General features: G+C 43.5%; 2 protein-coding genes across 3 annotated transcripts in view; one reads left to right on the plus strand and one right to left on the minus strand.

The window, feature by feature from the left end:
• Positions 1 to 917: 917 nt before the first annotated feature.
• taf1c (TATA-box binding protein associated factor, RNA polymerase I subunit C) lies at positions 918 to 9,391 on the minus strand. 2 transcript variants are annotated; one of them, XM_061069662.1, is made up of 14 exons: positions 8,963 to 9,391; positions 7,928 to 8,039; positions 7,719 to 7,768; positions 7,490 to 7,585; positions 7,245 to 7,309; positions 6,101 to 6,348; positions 5,867 to 5,998; positions 5,649 to 5,766; positions 5,499 to 5,570; positions 5,273 to 5,408; positions 5,015 to 5,143; positions 3,642 to 3,840; positions 3,391 to 3,528; positions 918 to 3,291 (listed from the first exon to the last, which is right to left on the minus strand). In XM_061069662.1, exons 1-14 carry the CDS (start codon positions 9,077 to 9,079, stop codon positions 1,769 to 1,771), a joined length of 3,135 nt encoding a protein of 1,044 aa, XP_060925645.1. In that variant the 5' UTR covers positions 9,080 to 9,391; the 3' UTR covers positions 918 to 1,768. The 2 variants fall into 2 exon arrangements, with proteins under 2 accessions (XP_060925645.1, XP_060925637.1); XM_061069654.1 differs by lacking the exons at positions 7,719 to 7,768; positions 7,928 to 8,039; positions 8,963 to 9,391 and having other exon boundaries at positions 7,245 to 7,334; positions 7,490 to 7,556.
• A 1,192-nt stretch (positions 9,392 to 10,583) lies between these two features.
• Positions 10,584 to 19,587, plus strand: part of LOC133011191 (WD repeat-containing protein 7) — a 74,420-nt gene continuing 65,416 nt past the window's right edge. The window contains exons 1-9 of the mRNA XM_061078898.1: positions 10,584 to 10,738; positions 12,241 to 12,412; positions 12,507 to 12,613; positions 12,791 to 12,869; positions 13,240 to 13,414; positions 13,521 to 13,597; positions 14,109 to 14,228; positions 14,342 to 14,487; positions 15,350 to 15,452. Coding sequence (XP_060934881.1) covers positions 12,254 to 12,412; positions 12,507 to 12,613; positions 12,791 to 12,869; positions 13,240 to 13,414; positions 13,521 to 13,597; positions 14,109 to 14,228; positions 14,342 to 14,487; positions 15,350 to 15,452 — 966 coding nt within the window. The 5' untranslated portion in view covers positions 10,584 to 10,738; positions 12,241 to 12,253. The remainder of the gene's footprint in view (positions 10,739 to 12,240; positions 12,413 to 12,506; positions 12,614 to 12,790; positions 12,870 to 13,239; positions 13,415 to 13,520; positions 13,598 to 14,108; positions 14,229 to 14,341; positions 14,488 to 15,349; positions 15,453 to 19,587) is intronic.

Here is a 19,587-nt window from a genome sequence, read left to right on the forward strand (position 1 = left end):
TTTAATTTATTGCTGATTAAGCTGCGTTGCTGGAGGAGACGAGTGGAGCCGAGTGCTCTGGATCCTTCTGGTAGATTTGGTAGATTTGAGTTAGTGAGTAAGTGTTGGTGCATGTTGAGACGTCACATTCCAGGACGAACGGGTGAAGTTTGGCGGATGAACGCCGGCGGCTCGATACCCGGTGCTGAGCTCGGTCACCGGGTCACAGACACACGTCTCCTCGTTGGGAAAAATGATTTGCCAAAACATGTGTTGTTTATTTCCTAGAATGTTTCTGACTGTTAATTAATCGAAGACTGTTTTTATTAAGGGTAAAGAGAAGTTTCGTTCAGAGCAGTCGCGCGGTTTCGTTTCATCCTCGTTAGCGTCACGTTCTCGTCTGTCGGAACGAAACTGGAGCGTTTGTTATTCCTCTGATCGTTTGTCACAAGTTTAATTTGCACAGTTTTTCTTTTTAAATCTCATTTCAAGTGTTAAATGGTAAAACTGGAGTTTGCGCTTGAGGAGAAACTGAAGCGTGAGCGACGTTCAGCTTCAGACTCGGAGCCTTGCGGTCCCCACAGGGTGTTCAGACTGTGTGTGTGTGTGTGTGTGTTGACGTGTGTGTATGTGTGATATTTAAAGTTGCCAATTTTAGGATGTAGCTAAAAAAAAAAGGTGTTTGATTCTTTTCTGAAAGAATGTTGAATGAAAAGATGTAACGCTGACCACGTGTCCAAAAATTCTAAAAAATGTAAAAAAATGTTAATACAAAAAGATGTAAAACTGTAAATGATGTACAAAAAAAATGTTAATAGTTGTGTAGATATTGAGTTATTTATTCTTTTTGTCACCTGTACTGAAAAACAAAAATCTTATAAAAATGTTATTTTTAATCTTTTTTGTCACGTCCATTTTCTTCCATCAAAAACTCTCAGATTAGAAATAAAGCATCAAAATTATGGATTTAATGTTACAGAAGCTGGTTTTTACAGTTTTCACATGATCCTGTCGACGTCCAATGAGAACCAGAGTCCACCAGATAATTGTCTTTGTTTTTATTGAGAAATTCAGTTCTTGTTTGTATAGAAAAGATAAAGTAAAGATGTTTTATAAAAATAATTTGGCCACTAGATGACCTTTCATTTACCAAAATTAAAAAACCCTCAAGATTTCAGTCCAACAGCTTCGACTAAACAAACACTCAGAGTGAAACTAACACGATGGAGGATGTAGAAATTCCTAAACTACAAACAACAGATTCTCTTTAGCTCGAAGACGCCAAACTGGTCTGACACCGACCAGCAGCTCTGACCTCCGTTCAACCAGCAGATCAGTCACATGATCGTTTCAAGATAAACAAGCAGATAATGTTGTGTAGAGTTTTTCAAATAATTTAAAATACAAACAGTTTAATGAGTATTTCAATGTAATAACAGAAATAGAGCTGAAGCTGGAATGAAGAAGCAAAATACCAGAGCACAAGCAGGAGCTGTTTTTAGGGTTTTGAGTCAGAGAATAAAGAAATGATGTGAAATCAATAAGTTCTGCTGCGGAATCGAGGAAAAAAAATACTAATTATATCTCACACACACAATCACCTAAGCAAACAAAAGCCATGAGCAGAAATCAAATAAATTCCACTCACTCCTCAAGCTCCGCCTCCTTCAGCCTCAGGTCTTCTTCAGGGATCCAGAGTTAATCCAGAGTAAAAACCAGTGTAGATCCAAAACAAAATCAAACCCCCAGAAACCGTCTTTTTCATTTCAAAAGGAAAAATCCAAATCCATCAGAATCCCATTCGTGACTTCTTCTTCTTCTTCTGAGACGCCTGCGACGCCTGGGACGGCCCCGGTCGAGCCTGGGAGCCCTGGGACAGCGACTGGGAGAAACCCGACCAGACAAAGTCCTCGGCCCGCGGCGTCCTCCGAGGGGACGGCACGCCGCTCTCCTCCTTCAGGACGCTCCTCACCGTGGGAGTGAAGTAAAGATCGTCCTCTGCTGGACGGCTGCTCCTCTTCAGACTGGCCGCTGTGACCTCGGGTTTCTGCGACAGCGAGCGGAGGGAGGAGCTGCTGGGGGTCCGCTGGTCACCTGCTTTCTGTTTGGCAGGTGTGGTGGTCGGCGTGGGAACTGGGGTTGAGGTGGGCGTGGCTCCCGGCTGCTCAGGCTGGCCGAGTGGCATCATCCAGAGCTCGGACTTGGACAGTGGCGTCATCCCTTCGCTGTCTGACCACGCCCCCTGGCTCGCCGCAGAGGACCACCCACACGAGTCGGAGAAGCCTCCCAGGTCCTGGTAGCTGACGGAGGAGCAGAAGCTCCCCGACAGCTCCAGGCGTTGGCCGGACGCTCGCTTCGCCGCCTTCTCCCTCCTCCTCTTCCTCCTCAGAGCCTTCACCTTCTCCTCCTTGTTCAGCCCCAGCTTGTCCTCCCACCACGCCCGCCACGCCTCCTCCCCCTCCCACGACAGCGTGAGGCGCTGGCTGAGCTCGTCTCCCCAGGCGTCCGTGTCCACCACGTCGGGCAGCGGCACCGGGTCCGGAGCGGCGAGGGAGGCGGACACGGTGGAGTGAAGCAGCAGCGAGCGCGTGGACATGCACGCTCTCAGATCTCGCCTCAGGCTCTGCACAAGCTCCTCCTCCGAAGGATCTCCCGCCTCGCCGTCCACGGGCGGGTGGAGGAGACGCTCGGTGCTGTTTGTGAAAAGTAGCGAATGGGGGTGTGGCCTCTTTCCACAACTCTTCTTCATCAGTTTCTGGAGCCAGCGTTTCCATGTGACCAGGACTTCCTGGCTGAGCTTCACGTCCGGCGTCTTCTCAGGCGGAATCGAGCCGGCGAGCGCTTCAGCCGCGTGTGTCTCTGCTCCGCCCACCTCGCCCACGGAATGCGGATCAGGATCAGGATCTGGATCAGGATCAGGATCTGGATCAGGATCAGGATCATCGTTAACAATCACGTTGAGCCGCAGCTGCTTCGCCCATCGCCTGCTCCCTCCCCTCGGTGAATCCTCCGAGTCAGACAGCTGCTCCCTCTCTGGTGTTTCAGCCACGAACCTCGGCGCCGCCTGGGTCGGTCCGATCATCTCGCCATCGCTCGACGTGTCCGTCACGACCAGCTGTGAGTCCTGGGACAGATGTTCTGCTGGTTTCCTCTCCGGTGGAGTTGGTGTCTCTTCCTCTCGAGGTCGCGGTGGAGACGAGTCAGCGTCGGGACGATCCGGCTCCAGGATCTGGTAGAAGACGTCTCCGGCCTCGGTGAGCTGAACCACACAGATACACTCCTCTCCTGCTTTCTTCTGGACACAAGTCAGACCTGACGACACACAAAACAACACACAAAACAACGTGATTCCCATCGTACGTTCAGGACTTTAACTGAATGCCCCCGGCGTGTCTCCTGGTCCTCACGCACCTGCAGCGGGCGAGGACAGCCTGTTGGAGGCGGTCTCCAGGCGGTGAGGGATCTGGATGGGGAGGAGCTTCAGACTCTCTCTGGGTCTGTGCAGAGCCTGAGGAGGACCGCGACTGCAACACGCCTCGACTCGACCGCCTGAGCAAACCGCCACGAGCAGAACGTTAGAACCAGAAGTTTAATACAGAACTGGAACGTTCAGGAGACTTCAGTTTGTATGGTGCTCGTAACGCCGCCCCCTGTGGACCGACCTGAGTACTGCAGCATGGTGATTTCCTGGGAGCTGTAGGAGCCCAACACGACCTTGGTGGTTCTATCCCCGCCCACTACTGAACCGGAGGAGGCGGAGCCAGGGAGGACGTGACAGAACAAGGGCGCGGACTCCATCATGTGATCCCACTTGAGCATGGGCACGCCGGGGAAGCGCTCGTCCACGACGTAGGCCGAGTACTGACGGGCGGAGAGGAAACAGAACAGGAGTTTCAATGATGGACAAAATGATACGAGAGGCCAGACGCCTTATTTTGTTTAAATGGAAACAAGTTACTCCACCTTCACACAATAGCTGGCTTAGGGAGGTCGACACACATATCAAACTTGAGAAGGTTAGATTCTCTCTGGCGGGTTCTGATACCGCTTTTAACAAAACCTGGCAGCCTTTCTTAGAGTACTTAAACAGAACTACTATTCACCCAGAAAGTGACTAGATGCCCCCCGCCCCCCTCAACTTCGTACTATTTACTACTCTCTATTATCTCAACAACAAATTTTTTTTTTTTTGTTTAATTCTTTTATAATGTAAAGTATGTAATGGTTTAATTATGCAGTATGTGAACGAAAAAACTAATAAAAAGATGTGTAAAAAAAAAAAAATGAGTGTTAAACCTTTTTTTCGAAGCCTTAATTTTCCTATCATCGTCATTACACACATTGGCCACTAGATGTCACACTTTTACCACCACTTTCACAAGGACACAGGGGTCAACTTATCAAACGCCTCCTGGAGGCTGACGCTGGACGACACCTGCAGCTCTGCAGTGAGAAGAAGAAACGATCAAACCAGGGACAAGTGAGACTTTCATCAAATAAAAAGTAAGTAAGAGGCCTCGAGCAAATGTGAAGAATAAATGAGTGTGTTATTTTACTTTTTTCTTGTCAGTGGGTGGGAAGGGTCAAGGGTCAATTGTGGTTCATAGAAGCCGTTCTGGCTCAGTTTAAGCACATTGTTGTTATCATCATACATCGTGTAGGACATCCTACCGCTATTTTCTACCTCTAAGAATTTTTGTATACACTGTATGTGTGAATTATTGCTGTATGTGAACGAAAAAACTAATAAAAAGATGTGTAAAAAGAAAAAAATGATACGAGATCAGGTGTCGGTGGCGTTTGTCGTCATCTGACAAGAAATGAGACTTGTCGAGCTAAAGTAGACACTCACTCAACTGAAGACTGATTATTATTCATGCTCAACTGAAATCGAGTTCATCTTAGTAGATACGTTTCCTCAGGCTCATCCTCACAGATCTAGACCCTTTAGGATCCATTAGAACTTAAATAAAGCTCTGTGTCATATCTATGAGTTTGTATAATGTGTAAATAGTTTACTTGAGCCTTCGTGTACCTGAGTGGTGATGAGGTGGTGGAAGCAGTGGGCGTCTCCCAGATACCTGGACAGGATGAGTCTCTCTCCGCTCCGACACTCCGAGGTGTTGCTGATGCGAAACAGGGTGTGGCTTCTGGCGGGACTCGACTGGAAGGAGGGAAGAGGAGAGGGACAAAGGTCAGGAAGGGAAGAGGGAGTGAGAACAAGGAGGGAGGAGGAGATGGAAGGAACCAGGAGGAAATAAAGCAGCCTCCGTGTTTTACCACATCCTCTCACCCTGATGTCTGTGAGCTCCACCCCCGTCCTGTCTGCGTACAGCATCACCCTGGGATGGGCGGAGAACTCGCACCATCGCCACGACGACTTGGCGTTGAAGAAGAGGTTGGTTTCCTCCTCCCGAACCTTCAGCATCCTGGTGGGACGGAGCATCATGTTAATGTCTGTTTGACTTTGAGCAGATTAAACCTCAAACGGTCGGAAGCATCTGTTGAACCTCTCTCACCCTTTGCCCACCGCCCACAGGTTCACCGCTCCGCTCTCACTCGCCACCAGGACTTCCCCTAGAACATGAGGACTGACGCCACACAGCGAGGACAAGGTTATTCTAGCGCCCGTGCCTCAAATGAAACGCTCCTCTCTGGCGATCACTGACCTGGCGTTGACGCAGGTCGCGACCTCTGCGGTGTTGACGACCTGAAGAAGACGAGGATCGGTTCCTTCGCTGAACCTCCAGACGCCGCACAGGTGGTCCGACCGCACGGCAACACAACCTGCAACACACACACGGGATGAGACCTCTGCAGCTCGGAGGGAAACTGTGACGACAAAATGAATTCTTCTTAATGTCTCAAATAATTGATTCTTTCTCACAGTTGTTGAAGAGCGATGCGGAGCTGATCTGCCGGATCGGAGCCTTCAGATGGAACCGGAACGGGTCGCCTACGCTGGGCGTCAGAACAGAGGAGCCTCCTCGGTGGTGCTGCAGCTCCACATTGTGGAAGTCTGAGGTACTGCGTTAAGAACCAGACCCACTTTGCTCCACGACATAAGAACATCAGAAGACTCACATCGTCAAGAACCTGCTTCGGTCTGATTTCAGGATACTGAGCTGGTTCTGGCCCTGGTCTCCTGGGTAGAGGAGGCAGCCGCGCCGGGAGCTGCTCTCCTCAGAGAAGGGGACGAAGGCCAGAGCGCCCCCTGTTGCCCCTTCGGAGAAGAACATGCGTTCTCTCTGCTCCGTCAGCTCCTCGTACAGCAGAGAACCGAGAAGCTCCGGAGGAACCGAATGCACCGCGTCCGACAGCAGCGCCCCGAGCCCGCTCAGCGGCCGGGAGCGGTACGTCCGGTGACATCTGAGGAACAGATGCAACATGACAGAAAAAATATAGATAAAAAAAAACAACATGAGCTTTATATCTGATTTAGGGTTGCAAAGGGGCGGAAAGTTTCCGGAAAGTTTCCATGGGAAGTTAAGCTCGGGAATTTTGAAAAAAAAGAAGAAACTACGCAAATTAAACGCTGAGCAATAAAAACATCATTCAAAACTCTATTTTAAAGATGTATGGAACGTTGAGTTTCAACCCTCCACTGTGCATTCTTCCATCACATGCACAGATAACTCCCAGCATGCTTCACTCTACAGCAGGGCTACTGAGGCCTGCTGTAGAGTGCAGGACTAGTCAGGTAAGTTTCCATGATATTACTGGGAAAATATATTAGCATGCTGATTGAGGATTGTTCATCTGTTCATCTAGACTATTTCCATTCATTAATCCATCAATTGTAAAATATGTTTACAGACGATTCCAATAGTTTGGCTAACTATTTATATCTCTGGCATTGCATTAGTGTTTTTTTACAAACTTTTTTCTCATCTTATTCTACAGAACAATGCCACGTGCACTCTCTCATGTGTGGAGACATTTCACCTCATCCAATGTAGAAGGAAAGGCTGTGTACATTTGCAAATACTGTGCAAAGACCTATGTTAAGAATGACACAACGATGCAGAAGCATATAGTCAAGTGCCCAAAGTTTCCTCAGGGCTCAAATCAGCCTATGACACAACAAAATGTTTATATTTATGTCTGTATATGACAAGGTAAATACAGTTAGTATAAATTACCCACAACATTTCCAGTTTATTCCCGTTAATTCCCATGGAAAGTTTCCAACTTTGAATATTCCCGGAATTTTGCAACCCTACTCTGATTCCAAAACCACTTTCACACTGATCAGGTTCACTCACATTTTAACGTTCAGCGAACTGAGAACATTCTTCACCATCCACATGTTCACAGAGTTCTGATCGCTCTGCAAAACAACCACCGCTCAGATTCTGACAACATGAAATATCAAATCAGTGTCTCCAGCTCAGGTTCATTCAAAACCTTTGTTTATTAATATCAGTTTAATATATTAGTTTAATCTATCAGCTTTACATTAATAACTGCTTGTTCAATAACGGCTATAAAACGCTAACCTGAGACTCACCTTTGTCTTTCTGTTTTGAAAGTTGAAGTTTTCGCTCAGGATTTCTCCCATGCACCCGAAGGCGTCCTGAGAGTGATCCATGAAGAAGTTCTGCATCTAAATACAAAACATAATCAAACTTTAACACACAACACATAAGAAGAAAGTATAAAGAAAAGATTTGAGGCTGCAGCTGAATTCAGAACGAGTCTAATGTCTTATCACACGGAGGATGAACCGTTGAACTCACATGTTCTCTAAAGTCCTGTGGATCCGGAGGCTTTGAATGCGACTCGAACGCTGGAGAAATGAAATACTGTTAATATAATCAATTCAAACAAACAATAAAGACAGATTTAAAGATGTATTCACAGGATTAATGCTGCTTCACTGCTCTTGATCTCAAGTGGACCGGGAACAGTTTGAAGCCTGAGGAATAAGTCTGTGTTAGAGACTCACTTCTTTTAGGAGACAGGAGGGGAACCGGTACCGGCTCGGTGTGACGCCACGCTTCCCCTCGGACCCGGTGTCCCGGTGTGAAGGTCCAGTTGGAGACGGGACCGGATCCGCCCTGGAAGACAACAACACAACGAGAGAGTGTGTGAATTCAGACAAGGAACAAGTGACATGTTGAAACAGCAAAAATCATCTCAGAGCAAGACCAACGTGGGTTAGTCACATGACTTCTGGTGATGAACGTGTGAGAGTGTGTGTATAAATTGTAACATAATAACAGAATCGTCTTATAATAATAAATAATAAAGATACTGAACAAATTCAAACCATCAGACAGAATAAACCCGTGGTGAGTAATCTAGTGTCAGGGTTCATACACATTTTGACCAATGGATTTCCATGACTTTTCCATGACTTTAAATCAAATTTCCATGACAGAACATTTTGTTAAAATCTCGGTGTATCCGCGAAAAAGTGACAAAATGTAGTTTTCAAACTAACAATGAGAATTCCAAGGCATACAGTAAACCTTAAATGACACAAACCCAAGTAAGCCTGCCTATATTTTGAGTGTATTTCTTTGAAAGCATATGAATTATTTAAAACTCAGCGTAAATGAACTAGGGATGGGCATTCGATTAAATTGTCTTAATCGATCGTCTATTAATTATGCCCATCCCTAAAATGAACGACAAGAAAATATGAATATATCAAATTGCCAGGACTTTTCCAAAACTTTTGGGAGATTCTTTTTTTTTCCATGACTTTTCCAGGCCTGGAAAAACACATTTTAAAATTCCATGACTTTTCCAGGTTTTCCATGACCGTACGAACCCTGTAGTGTATTCATCTCCACGTGGTTGCTGTGGATACTGACACAGGATAAATCCACTGGTTTATTTACTGAGCAGCTTTGAGACGTTTGATCGGATGAATTCAAACTGGTTTCTCTATCTGACACTTGATCCGGATCCTGGATCGGTCCCCCTGGTTGACCCTGTCTCTCCCCCGGCAGTGGGAGCCTCTCAGCGGACTCACCTCGGCTCTCACCCGGTCGTAGCAGCCCCAGGTCCCGGCGCAGTGCTCCGGGAGACTGTCCGGAGGTCCGCTGTTATAGAAGGAGGGGAACAGCTGCTGGGGGAACCGCTGGTCCATGCTGCTGGTTAGTGAAACTAGTGAAACTAGTTAAACCAACCAGCAGGTTAACTAGTGGTCCACGTGTCGCTGTCAGTGTCTGGAAACGCGTCTGCACATGTTGTTCTCCGGCTAGGCTAACACGTTAGCTCCGCTGTTAGCTAGCACTCGATAAACCGGCGGTTCTTCCTCCGATCATCGTGACACGGACCCGGAAGCTGCGACTACACACGGAACACAGCCACCGACACACGGCGACTCTCAACAACACACAAGTGACGAGAAAACAACACAACTCCTCAACGCATCCAGGAACACGTGTAGCGACGCCATCAGGAAGCCGGAGTCAAGCGGGAGAGCAAGCACATCCGGCAACAACAAACTCAACTTCCGGTCAGATTTACATTTTTAGTTATTTTGATTTGAGCAATTTGAGAGATTACATCACAAGTAAAGTAACAACTGATGTAATTAAAAAATAGAATATGATAGAATCGCTGGGTTTGTACCTGTTTGCATTTGGAAAACATAATTTTAACTTTAATAATTTTCTAATTTTCAACACTCCGCTCCATATACACTTACTTCACATCATACATGATATGTGTTAATATAAACCATACTGATATTATATATCATTTTATACATTAATATTGTCTTTTGCACACTCTGTCTACATATTCTTACACTCATAGTATATTATATTATCTATTGTATAGTCAAATACTTATATTTATACCTCTACTATATATCATATATTATATCATACTCTCTGTATATTCTTTGTATATATAAGTCTATATACACATATTTATACATGTGTACATGTTATAATTATTATTATTATATTACTATTATTATTATATATACTGTTGCTGCCATTATTACTATATACTGCTATTATATTGGTATAATTACTATCATATATAAATATATATTATGTTATATTATATACTATATATACTGTACTATTTTTATATACTGTCTAACAATAACATTACCATCATATCATCAGTACTATTACCATCATCTTGCCACTGCACCTTATCTACCTATTTATCTTGTGTTTCTGTTTTTTATTCTTTCTACCTCAATTTTTTTTATTTTATTCTATTGTATTGTATTTTATTGTATTCAAATATACCGGCTGCTATGACGACTTAATTTCCTTCGGGGATGAATAAAGTAATTTATCTATCTATCTATCTATCTATCTATCTATCTATCTATCTATCTATCTATCTATCTATCTATCTATCTATCTATCTATCTATCTATCTATCTATCTATCTATCTATCTATCTATCTATCTATTTTAACTTTAATAATTTTCTACTGTTGTTGGTCTTTCTACTTTCTTGTCTCTCACTGTATAAACACTGATGTCCTCTTTGATACGAGATATATGTCTTAAGGTTTGTATTTCTAACAAGTGTTTTCAATAAGTAAATAAAATAAATAAATGACTTCCCTATTTTATTGTGAAGGCGTCCGAGCGGATGCAGAGGTCGCTTGTCACGTGATCGGACTGTGATCGGCTTGTTTTCGGATCAGCTGCTGAAAACCAGCTGAAAACCAGAAGAACCGGAGGAAAACACGCGTTTCACTTCATCTCTGGAGGAACAGTTCTTCATCAGCGGCTCCCACAGAGGGACATGTTCCAGTAGGACCTTTATTCTGGTGAGTTTCCTCCCGTTTCATCCCGTTAGCCGCCATGCTAACCCCGGAAGTCGCGACATTGCAGCTGCAGAGGAACGTCAAACATGTCCTGTCACATCTGATTCATCTTTATTATTAAATATCGTGAGTCAGGATTGTTGCTGGGGTTTGATCAGGTTGTGGGTTTTGCTCATGTGTGTGTGTTTCCGGTTGTGGTTGATGTTAGCATCTCCATCTTCAAGGTGAATCAGTGAACTGTGGCAGAGGATGTGTTGGTGTGATGATGAGTGACTGGGATCTGATCTGTGAGAGGTTCGATGCTGCGGTGGTTGTGTGTTTGTTGGTCCGCAGCAGCGACACAACACAACACATGTGTGTTTGTTTATCTGAAGAGATCCGCAGCGAAATGACTGTAAACGAGCCAGATTCAGCTCAACAGGCTCATCTCCCTCTGTGGCCCCTGGACAGTTTATTAAATGATTTATCTACAGTTTAAATAGTTCCCCAGTGTAATCAGATGACACTATATTGTAATATATAAACCACAATATCATGATTTGTTTTATTTTCATCCTTCCTTCCATTATCTGTCCTTTATGAGTCATGGGGGCGATGAAGCTGAAACAAACATACATTTATAGAATTGTTGAGTTTCATTGTTAAGATAGATAGATAGATAGATAGATAGATAGATAGATAGATAGATAGATAGATAGATGGATGGATAGATAGATAGATAGATAGATAGATAGATAGATAGATAGATAGATAGATAGATAGATAGATAGATAGATAGATAGATAGATAGATAGATAGATAGATTACTTTATTCATCCCCGAAGGGAAATTAAGTGGTCATAGCAGCCGGTATATTTGAATACAATAAAATACAATACAATAGAATAAAATAAAAAAATATTGAGGTATAAAGAATAAAAACAGAAACACAAGATAAATAGGTAGATAAGGTGCAGTGGCAAGATGATGGTAATAGTACTGATGATATGATGGTAATGTTATTGTTACACAGTATATAAAAATAGTACAGTATATATAGTATATAATATAACATAATATATATTTATATATGATAGTAATTATACCAATATAATAGCAGTATATAGTAATAATGGCAGCAACAGTATATATAATAATAGTAAATATAATAATAATAATAACAATAACATGTACACATGTATAAATATGTGTATATACAAGAATATACAGAGTATGATATGATATATAGTAGAGGTATAAATATAAGTATTTGACTATACAATAGATAATATAATATACTATGAGTGTAAGAATATGTAGACAGAGTGTGCAAAAGACAATATTATTGTATAAAATGATATATAATATCAATATGGTTTATATTAACACATATGATGTGAAGTGAGTGAATATGGAGCGAAGTGTTGTACAGGTTCACAGTGCAAGGAGACAGGTAACCACTGACCACTTTCCTTTAACTCTCTCTCTCTCTCTCTCTCTCTCTCTCTCTCTCTCTCTTTATCCAGACGCATCACAATCATGTCGGGGAACAGCCTGGTTCTACCCATCGTGCTCTGGGGCCGCACGGCGCCCACCCACTGCATCAGCAGCCTGCTGGTGATGGACGACTTCAGCACCATCATCACCGGCTGCCATGACGGACAGATCTGCCTGTGGGACATGACTCCTGAGCTGGAGGTGAAGTGTGATGAACATGAAGCTGTTTGTGTGTTTGTCATCAATTTGAGACGGTATCTCATCTTCTTATTAAACATCATTTTGTCCTCCACAGATTTGTCCCCGAGCCATGTTGTTTGGACACACGGCTTCCATCACCTGTCTCGCTAAAGCCAGCACGTGCAGTGACAAGCAGTATATTGTCAGTGCATCAGAGAATGGGTGAGTACATGTTACACACACACACACACACACACACACACACACACACACACACACACACACACACACACACACACACACACACACACAAACTTACAAACACGTTGAATGTTACAAGTTCAACTTTCGACCATTCTTTGCTTAATTATATCTAAAGTCACTTTACTCATGTTTCAGGGAGATGTGTTTATGGGATGTGAACGATGGACGCTGCATTGAGTTCACTAAGCTGGCCTGCGCTCACACTGGTATACAAGTAAGACTCACACACTCACACACACACACACACACACACACACACACACACACACATCCTGTAAGTTCTAAAATGAGTTACGAATCAGAAACAGAAAATAGTAGGGATGGAGAACTGCACTGAATTCCACTGTTTCTTTTCTTTTTAATTTCTTTATCTAATGACTTCTACTTTACATGATGAAGCTTCAGTCAGTGATGATAAACACATCAAGCAGATTTTTAAAATTAAAAATATAACAGGAAATGACAGTGACGGCTAGAAGATTCAAATATGTTTTAGTTGATCACAATATTGTCTCTTTTCTGGTCTTGTTGTCGTCCCTCCTCACCTGGTTGTGTGTCCCTCTTTGTCCTCCGTGCTTCTTCAGTTCTATCAGTTCACCATCAACACTCAAAGGGAGGGACGTCTGCTCTGCAACGGCCATTACCCAGAAATCCTTGTGGTGGACGCCACCAGCCTGGAGGTCCTGTACTCGCTGGTGTCTAAGATCTCCCCCGACTGGATCAGCTCCATGAGCATCATCCGATCTCACCGCACACAAGGTGAGAGACCCGGGCGGGGGGGTGGAGCTGTTACCTGTTGCCGGGCAGACGTGTGTTTGATCGGTGATACGAGTCTGAGGTTAATCTGCTGTCTCTGTCTCTGTAGAGGACACCGTGGTGGCCGTGTCCGTCACTGGGATCCTGAAGGTCTGGATCATCACAGCTGAGGTCAGCAGGATGCAGGTACAGAGTCGGACGTCTGTGGAAACAGGAAAAACTCTGTGTTCACATGAAGTATTAAAATCTTATTGAGCAGATAACGATCGGGTGGAGTTGAAATATACAGAAATATATGTATATCTAGGAGATGTTCACCAGTAAACACAGGAAGCAGTCGTCTCCTCAGTCCTCACGTTGTTCAACACATCTGTGGATGAAGAAGAGAACAATCAAACACAATTAAACACCTTCACTAGATTCCTCCTAATCCTCCTCCAGCATCTTCCTCTTCTTCTTCATCAGCTTTGATCTGTCTTTCTATCTTTCTTTTGGACCTTTGCAAAGGAGAGGAGAATGTTTTCTATTACATTACACAAAAGTCAATAGACCTGTGTAAATGGACAAATTCATAAAATCCCCAAAACAAAACCTCTATCAGCGGATCTCTCAGTACTCAGTTGTTTCCCCCACAGTCTCAGCTTTCGATGTGTGTATCAGCTCAGACTCTATAGCTCGTGTGTGTGTGTGTGTTCAGGACCTGGACCCGGTGTTTGAAGAAGAATCGAAACCCATCTACTGTCAGGGCTGTCAGAGCATTTCCTTCTGCACCTTCACGCAGAGCAGCCTGCTGGTCGTCTGCTCCAAGTACTGGAGGGTAAGAGATCAGAGCCACGACCGGACCCGACCCCGGCCTGACCCGACCTGACCTGACCCGACCTGACCTGAGCTGAGCTGATGGTTTCATCCATAACTCCGTGTTTGTCTCAGGTGTTCGATGCCGTTGACTACTCGCTGCTCTGCTCGGTGCCCAGTGACACGGACCAGGCCTGGACCGGAGGAGAATTCATCGCTGCAGACAAAGTCATCATCTGGACGGAAGACGGCTGCAGCTTCATTTACAAGCTTCCTGCCAGGTGAACCTCACGCCTCGGAACCGTCTCCTCTGGGTCTCGTGTCCCTGCTCGGTATCTCCTGACGTCTTCCACTAGGGATGGGGGAAAAAATCGATTCAGTTACTAATCGCGATTCTTGTGAATGACGATTTTAAATCGCCATGCTGCCTCCAAAATCGATTTTTTTAAACAAATTCATTGGTTTATACGGGGGGGGGGGGATATATGAGGGGAGCAACATCACCTCAGAGCATGTTGACCAGCTCTTGTTTTTGCACAAGAATCTAAACATACCCAAGCACTAGCATTGCATCGCCTACATGCAAACAACAATAGCCTACTTTTTGTTTATTTCAAAGTTTATATTTTAAGTTAACTTTTATTCATTCTATTTAATTTACCTTTTATTTATAGTTTAAAAGTAGCCTAAGTGGCTTACATTTCTTAATCTGTCAGTTTGTGTGCAGTTGACAGGGGCTTTACAATAATAGGGCACATTTTTATTTATTTTCTCTACTAGCTGCCCGGCAGTCGTTAAGTTAATGTTAATATTTGAAATAAAACTTGTAAAGCTCTAAGTGAATTTGACTGTGTTGTACTTGAAGATATGATTCAACATTTTTCCATGGTCCAGTATTTAAAAAGAAAAATAACCAAAAGAAATCCCAGAAAATCGTAATATCGAATCGCAATACATATCGTATCACCACCTAAGTATCGTGATCGTATCGTATCGGGAGGTCCCTGCCGATTCCCGTCCCTGTTTTCTACAGAGGACGTCCACAGATCCACCGTCATGTTCATGTCACAAGAGCTTTACAGGCAGAGATTGAAGCCTTTCATGGGTTTGTGCGCTGAGTTTGTGTGTTTGTGTGTTTCCCAGTTGTCTGCCTGCGAGCGAACACTTCCGCAGTGATGTTGGTAAAACTAAAGAAGGCTCCATCCCTCCTCTGGTCTACAGCATCGCCAGCCGCTCAGACAAACAGGTCAGTGGTTCCCCCCCCGACGCTTTACAGCACAGATAAGAGACGGGAAACTGAAACTGTCATCGCAGGGTTAGCTGATACTGAAACTGGAAAAAGGAACTGGTGGTGAACGGGTTTTTACCACATTGCAATGACCAGCAGAAATGTTATAAACAAAGGTTTTGTAATTTTTGTGTCGGAGAATTTCAAATGCAACAGTAACAGTCTCTTAGTAAAGCGGATTAAAGACTTGAACACTCACAGCAACAACACACATATATATTCATTTATTATCGGTGCACGTTTTCAGTTTTATCTGCTCTTTTTCTAAATAATCTATTTCCAGGTAAACACACAGAAGCAAAGTCTGGAGAAGTCAAGTAGTTCTGACATCTTTGAAAACATGGATCAGCTCAGAGTCGCACACTCGTAGCTGTTGTGTGAACCTGGGACTAAACAATACTTTACTGTTTACTTTCTGTTTTAATTTACAGGCAGATAGAAAAACACACAAAACGCGAAAACATGTAATTTTACACACAAAGAAAAAGTCGACCACAACTAGTTGGTTCATAACAGCAGAAAAATGCAGGAAAGTCCCGGAGCTGATCCGAATGAACCCGTCAGGATTCTAGCTGAGATTCTCTGCAGTGAACATTGTGTTCAGGGAGATGTGTGTAGTTGTGTAGTTCTGTGTCGGCTTTGTATTTGTGTTTCGTCTGCGCTGATCCGTTATGATCAGGACTCGCTTCAGACACATGGATTCAAACCTGGTGACGATTTAAAGCTCACGTGTCGGAGAAGTTGTCGGTCGACATCAGAGCTGGTTTCACTTTGGATGTGTGAACAAAGATCTGCTTTTCAAAATGGTGACAGGAGCTTTCACACCTCGGCCACTTCTCTGTTATTCTTCTGAAGCCCAGCTTTCCAGGGAGAGAAGCTCTTATTCAAACACTACTCGCTTCATTCATTTCTGTCTGTCTCTTTATTTCTTCACCTGTGAAACCTCCTGTCTCTGTCTGTTGGGATTAAACACATCTCTCCTTTGAGGCCCTTATTTCAATATCAGGTTTGATTTAATTCTAAAAATAAAGCCTCCAACCTTCAGATCTTTACGGCTCCTATTGACTAAAACTAATCTGTAGCTTCTTATTCTCGAAGGTTTGGGTTTAATCCATGTGTGTGAACCTGACCCCTGATGTTTTGTGTCTATTTATAATTTCGGTCCCTCAGTATCTTGTCCTGTGTGTATTTTTAATTTATTGTCTTGTAGGTATTACTTTGTCATCTGTGCCCTTTTCTTTATTTTTGTTCCTTTTGTATTATCCTCCCTCGACCTCCTCGCTCCTCTCAGAAGGAAGGAGGAGAAGGAGGTGAGGAGGAGGAGGAGGTGGTGGAGGTGATGTGCCTCCCGGCCAGCGGGTGCAACCTGGAGCTCTACACCCCAGAGCCGCTATACCGTCACCGGCCTATAGAGGCGCCAGTAAGCCCCAGAAAATGCATTCTGAAAAACAACGAGTGGAAGAAAAAGGTTTTCACGTTCGCGGCTGAGCTGCTGATCACAGTTATTACAACTTTACTGTCACATGCTTAGAATATGATCTTTAAAAAATCAGGTTTATTAATTCCAGACTGAAGCCAATTTGTGTCTGAAAGAAATAACAAAACCAAACCAAGTGAAATGGTTTCAGATTGATTTACTGGAGCATTTATACCACAACACTGGTTTAACATGTTTAACCAGTTAAATACAAAATGTTTATTGTTTATAAAATTGATGATCCAGCATTTGAATGTGTCTTATACTGACGTGATATTTATAAAATCTAAACGCATATCATAGATAATGAGAATTTAATTAGTCAATTAATTAAATCAGTTTAATCTGAACTGTGACTTTGCAGCTCAGCCAGAAAGTGACGAGTAGACGAGAGGAGCAAACTGTGAGAACAGAAGTGAAAACCCTGACGTCCGCTCAGTGGCTCATCCTCACTCTGCACCTGGAGCATTGAACACAAATGAATGAGTCCGAACGGCTGGAAGCAGAAGAACTCAAGCTGAGAATCAGTGTTTACACATGAAATCATAAACCAGATTTATTAGCCGATGTCTGGATGTTTTACATTTGAAAATGAAATTAAGTCTTATCTATGAATTGGAGGAATTGGACCTCCTGCTTTTTACTTCTATATATTTCTAGTCAACAATAAACAAATGTCCAATGATAAAATCAGTTATCAGCAGGTTAGTTAACATCTTAAACTAACTACTTTTTACTAGTAAAAATGTGAACCTTGTTTCTGTTTGTCTCGACTTTTATCTGCTGGTGAACGTCCAGAATCGTTTAAATTAGAACGATTATTTAAAAACGACTGAACTGATTAATGTTTTTTTGTGAAGGAGGGGACAGGACCTAAGGAAGAACCCTTTGAATTTTGGAGCGGATCAGCGTTAACAATCGGATCCAGAATCTTTTTTCTTAGTTTTCTTTAATATGACGAGAGGTAGCGTTGGATCTACTGTCTCTAAACGACTCTGTGACCAATAGATCAAAAGGAAAAGCCCCACGACTCTCTACAGATTCTTAATGCAGGAGAGTTGATTAGAGGTAATAACCTAATATCCTGTTCAGGTGTGTGAGGAGGAGTCTGAGGGAAAGTGTTGGAATGGAAGCGTGAGCCGCTGAGGTGACGACAGTGAAGAGTCTGCTTGGTTTGCTCCGCTCCGTGTTTTCCTTCCTTCCTGCCTGACTGATGGACTGAACTCATTCTGGTTCACCTGGACTCATTCTCTCCTCCCACTAAAACAAAGCTCCTCCTCCAAAAGCACCATCACCCTCCTCATCTGCCTTCATACTGATGAAGATGCATGAAAGTCCCCGAGCTGCGTCTCAACCACAACAACGACCCGCTGAGATATTTTAGATTATCTTCACATTTTCATATTAATTGTTCACTACTTATAACACTGACACATTCTGAAGTGTTTGAACTGTAGCACTGGATTCTGATAGGAGAAGAGGACGTGGTGTTTCTGTGTGTGAGGTTTTCTTTGTGTTTGCTTCATCCTTGTTTGTATTCCAGGCGGGTGGGGTTAGTCTTTCTGAACCATCAGCAGTTAGTCAGCGCTCACATCTCCTGACGTGTGACATTCCCATGAACAGTTTATAGAACTCAGAAATAACCAGTTCTTTATTTGAGAAGTGTAAATAAGAGAAAAGCTGATTTTTATCATATTTAAATAAGATATGTTTGTAACTTTATGATCAGTTTTAACTTATTTTTTCGTGGCCGACAAAGCAAATACACATTTAGGTTTCCTCTTGTTATGAGCATCTCTCCCAGTGACTGGGAACCGCCCACAGTTTGACTGGTCTCTGCTTCTCTCCTCCCATCTCCTCCATCGACCTCTGATCATGTTTGACTTTCTTTAAATGTTGAAATGTAAATCATACGTTTATGAACCCAGCATGTTCGACTCGTAAGTATCAAGACAAAATAAAATCAGCCCAGGTTTTGGTGATTGTTGACAAAACTGTCCTCATATTTCACAGTACCCCCCCGCCCCTGCCCCCCCGGTGAGTTTCCCGTCAGGCTCTCATTGATCCAGAGTCATAGATCTGACGGAACCGTCTATGGCTCTTGATTCCGTCCATGATTTCCTTCAGTGGACGGACGTTTCACCTCAGCTCAGGGAAACTCACCTGTTAGTGTAGACGTCACCTGATCTGAAGGGACACGTGGTGAGAGTCATGTGACTGATGATGTCATGAAGGAAGCCACTGAAGCTTTAAGGATTCACAGATTCAAGTGAAGCATTAAAATAAAGATAATAAATGTGTTATTCTCTGTGTTAGTCACTGGTGGTTCAGCTTCAGTCCCACGACTCTCATCCCGTCTGTTCCTCTTGACGTCAGTAGACCTGATGTTTGACCTCCACTTGTCTCAGAGGAGCCGGAGGTCCAGAGGAGTCTGAGATGTTTGGTCCTGTTTCCTACAGTTTGCTGTGTGTTGTTGTTTGTGATTTTTTGTTAAGACGCCCAGAGAACAGAACCAAACACTTCAGCTCCTCATGGACCTCAGACGTAAAATAACTACCTGGCAGCAAAAACGTCCAAAATATCCACTAGTTGTTTCCTTCCCATCTACTTAGTTAA

Source organism: Limanda limanda, chromosome 1, assembly GCF_963576545.1.
Source record: "Limanda limanda chromosome 1, fLimLim1.1, whole genome shotgun sequence".
NCBI classification, from domain to species: domain Eukaryota; kingdom Metazoa; phylum Chordata; class Actinopteri; order Pleuronectiformes; family Pleuronectidae; genus Limanda; species Limanda limanda.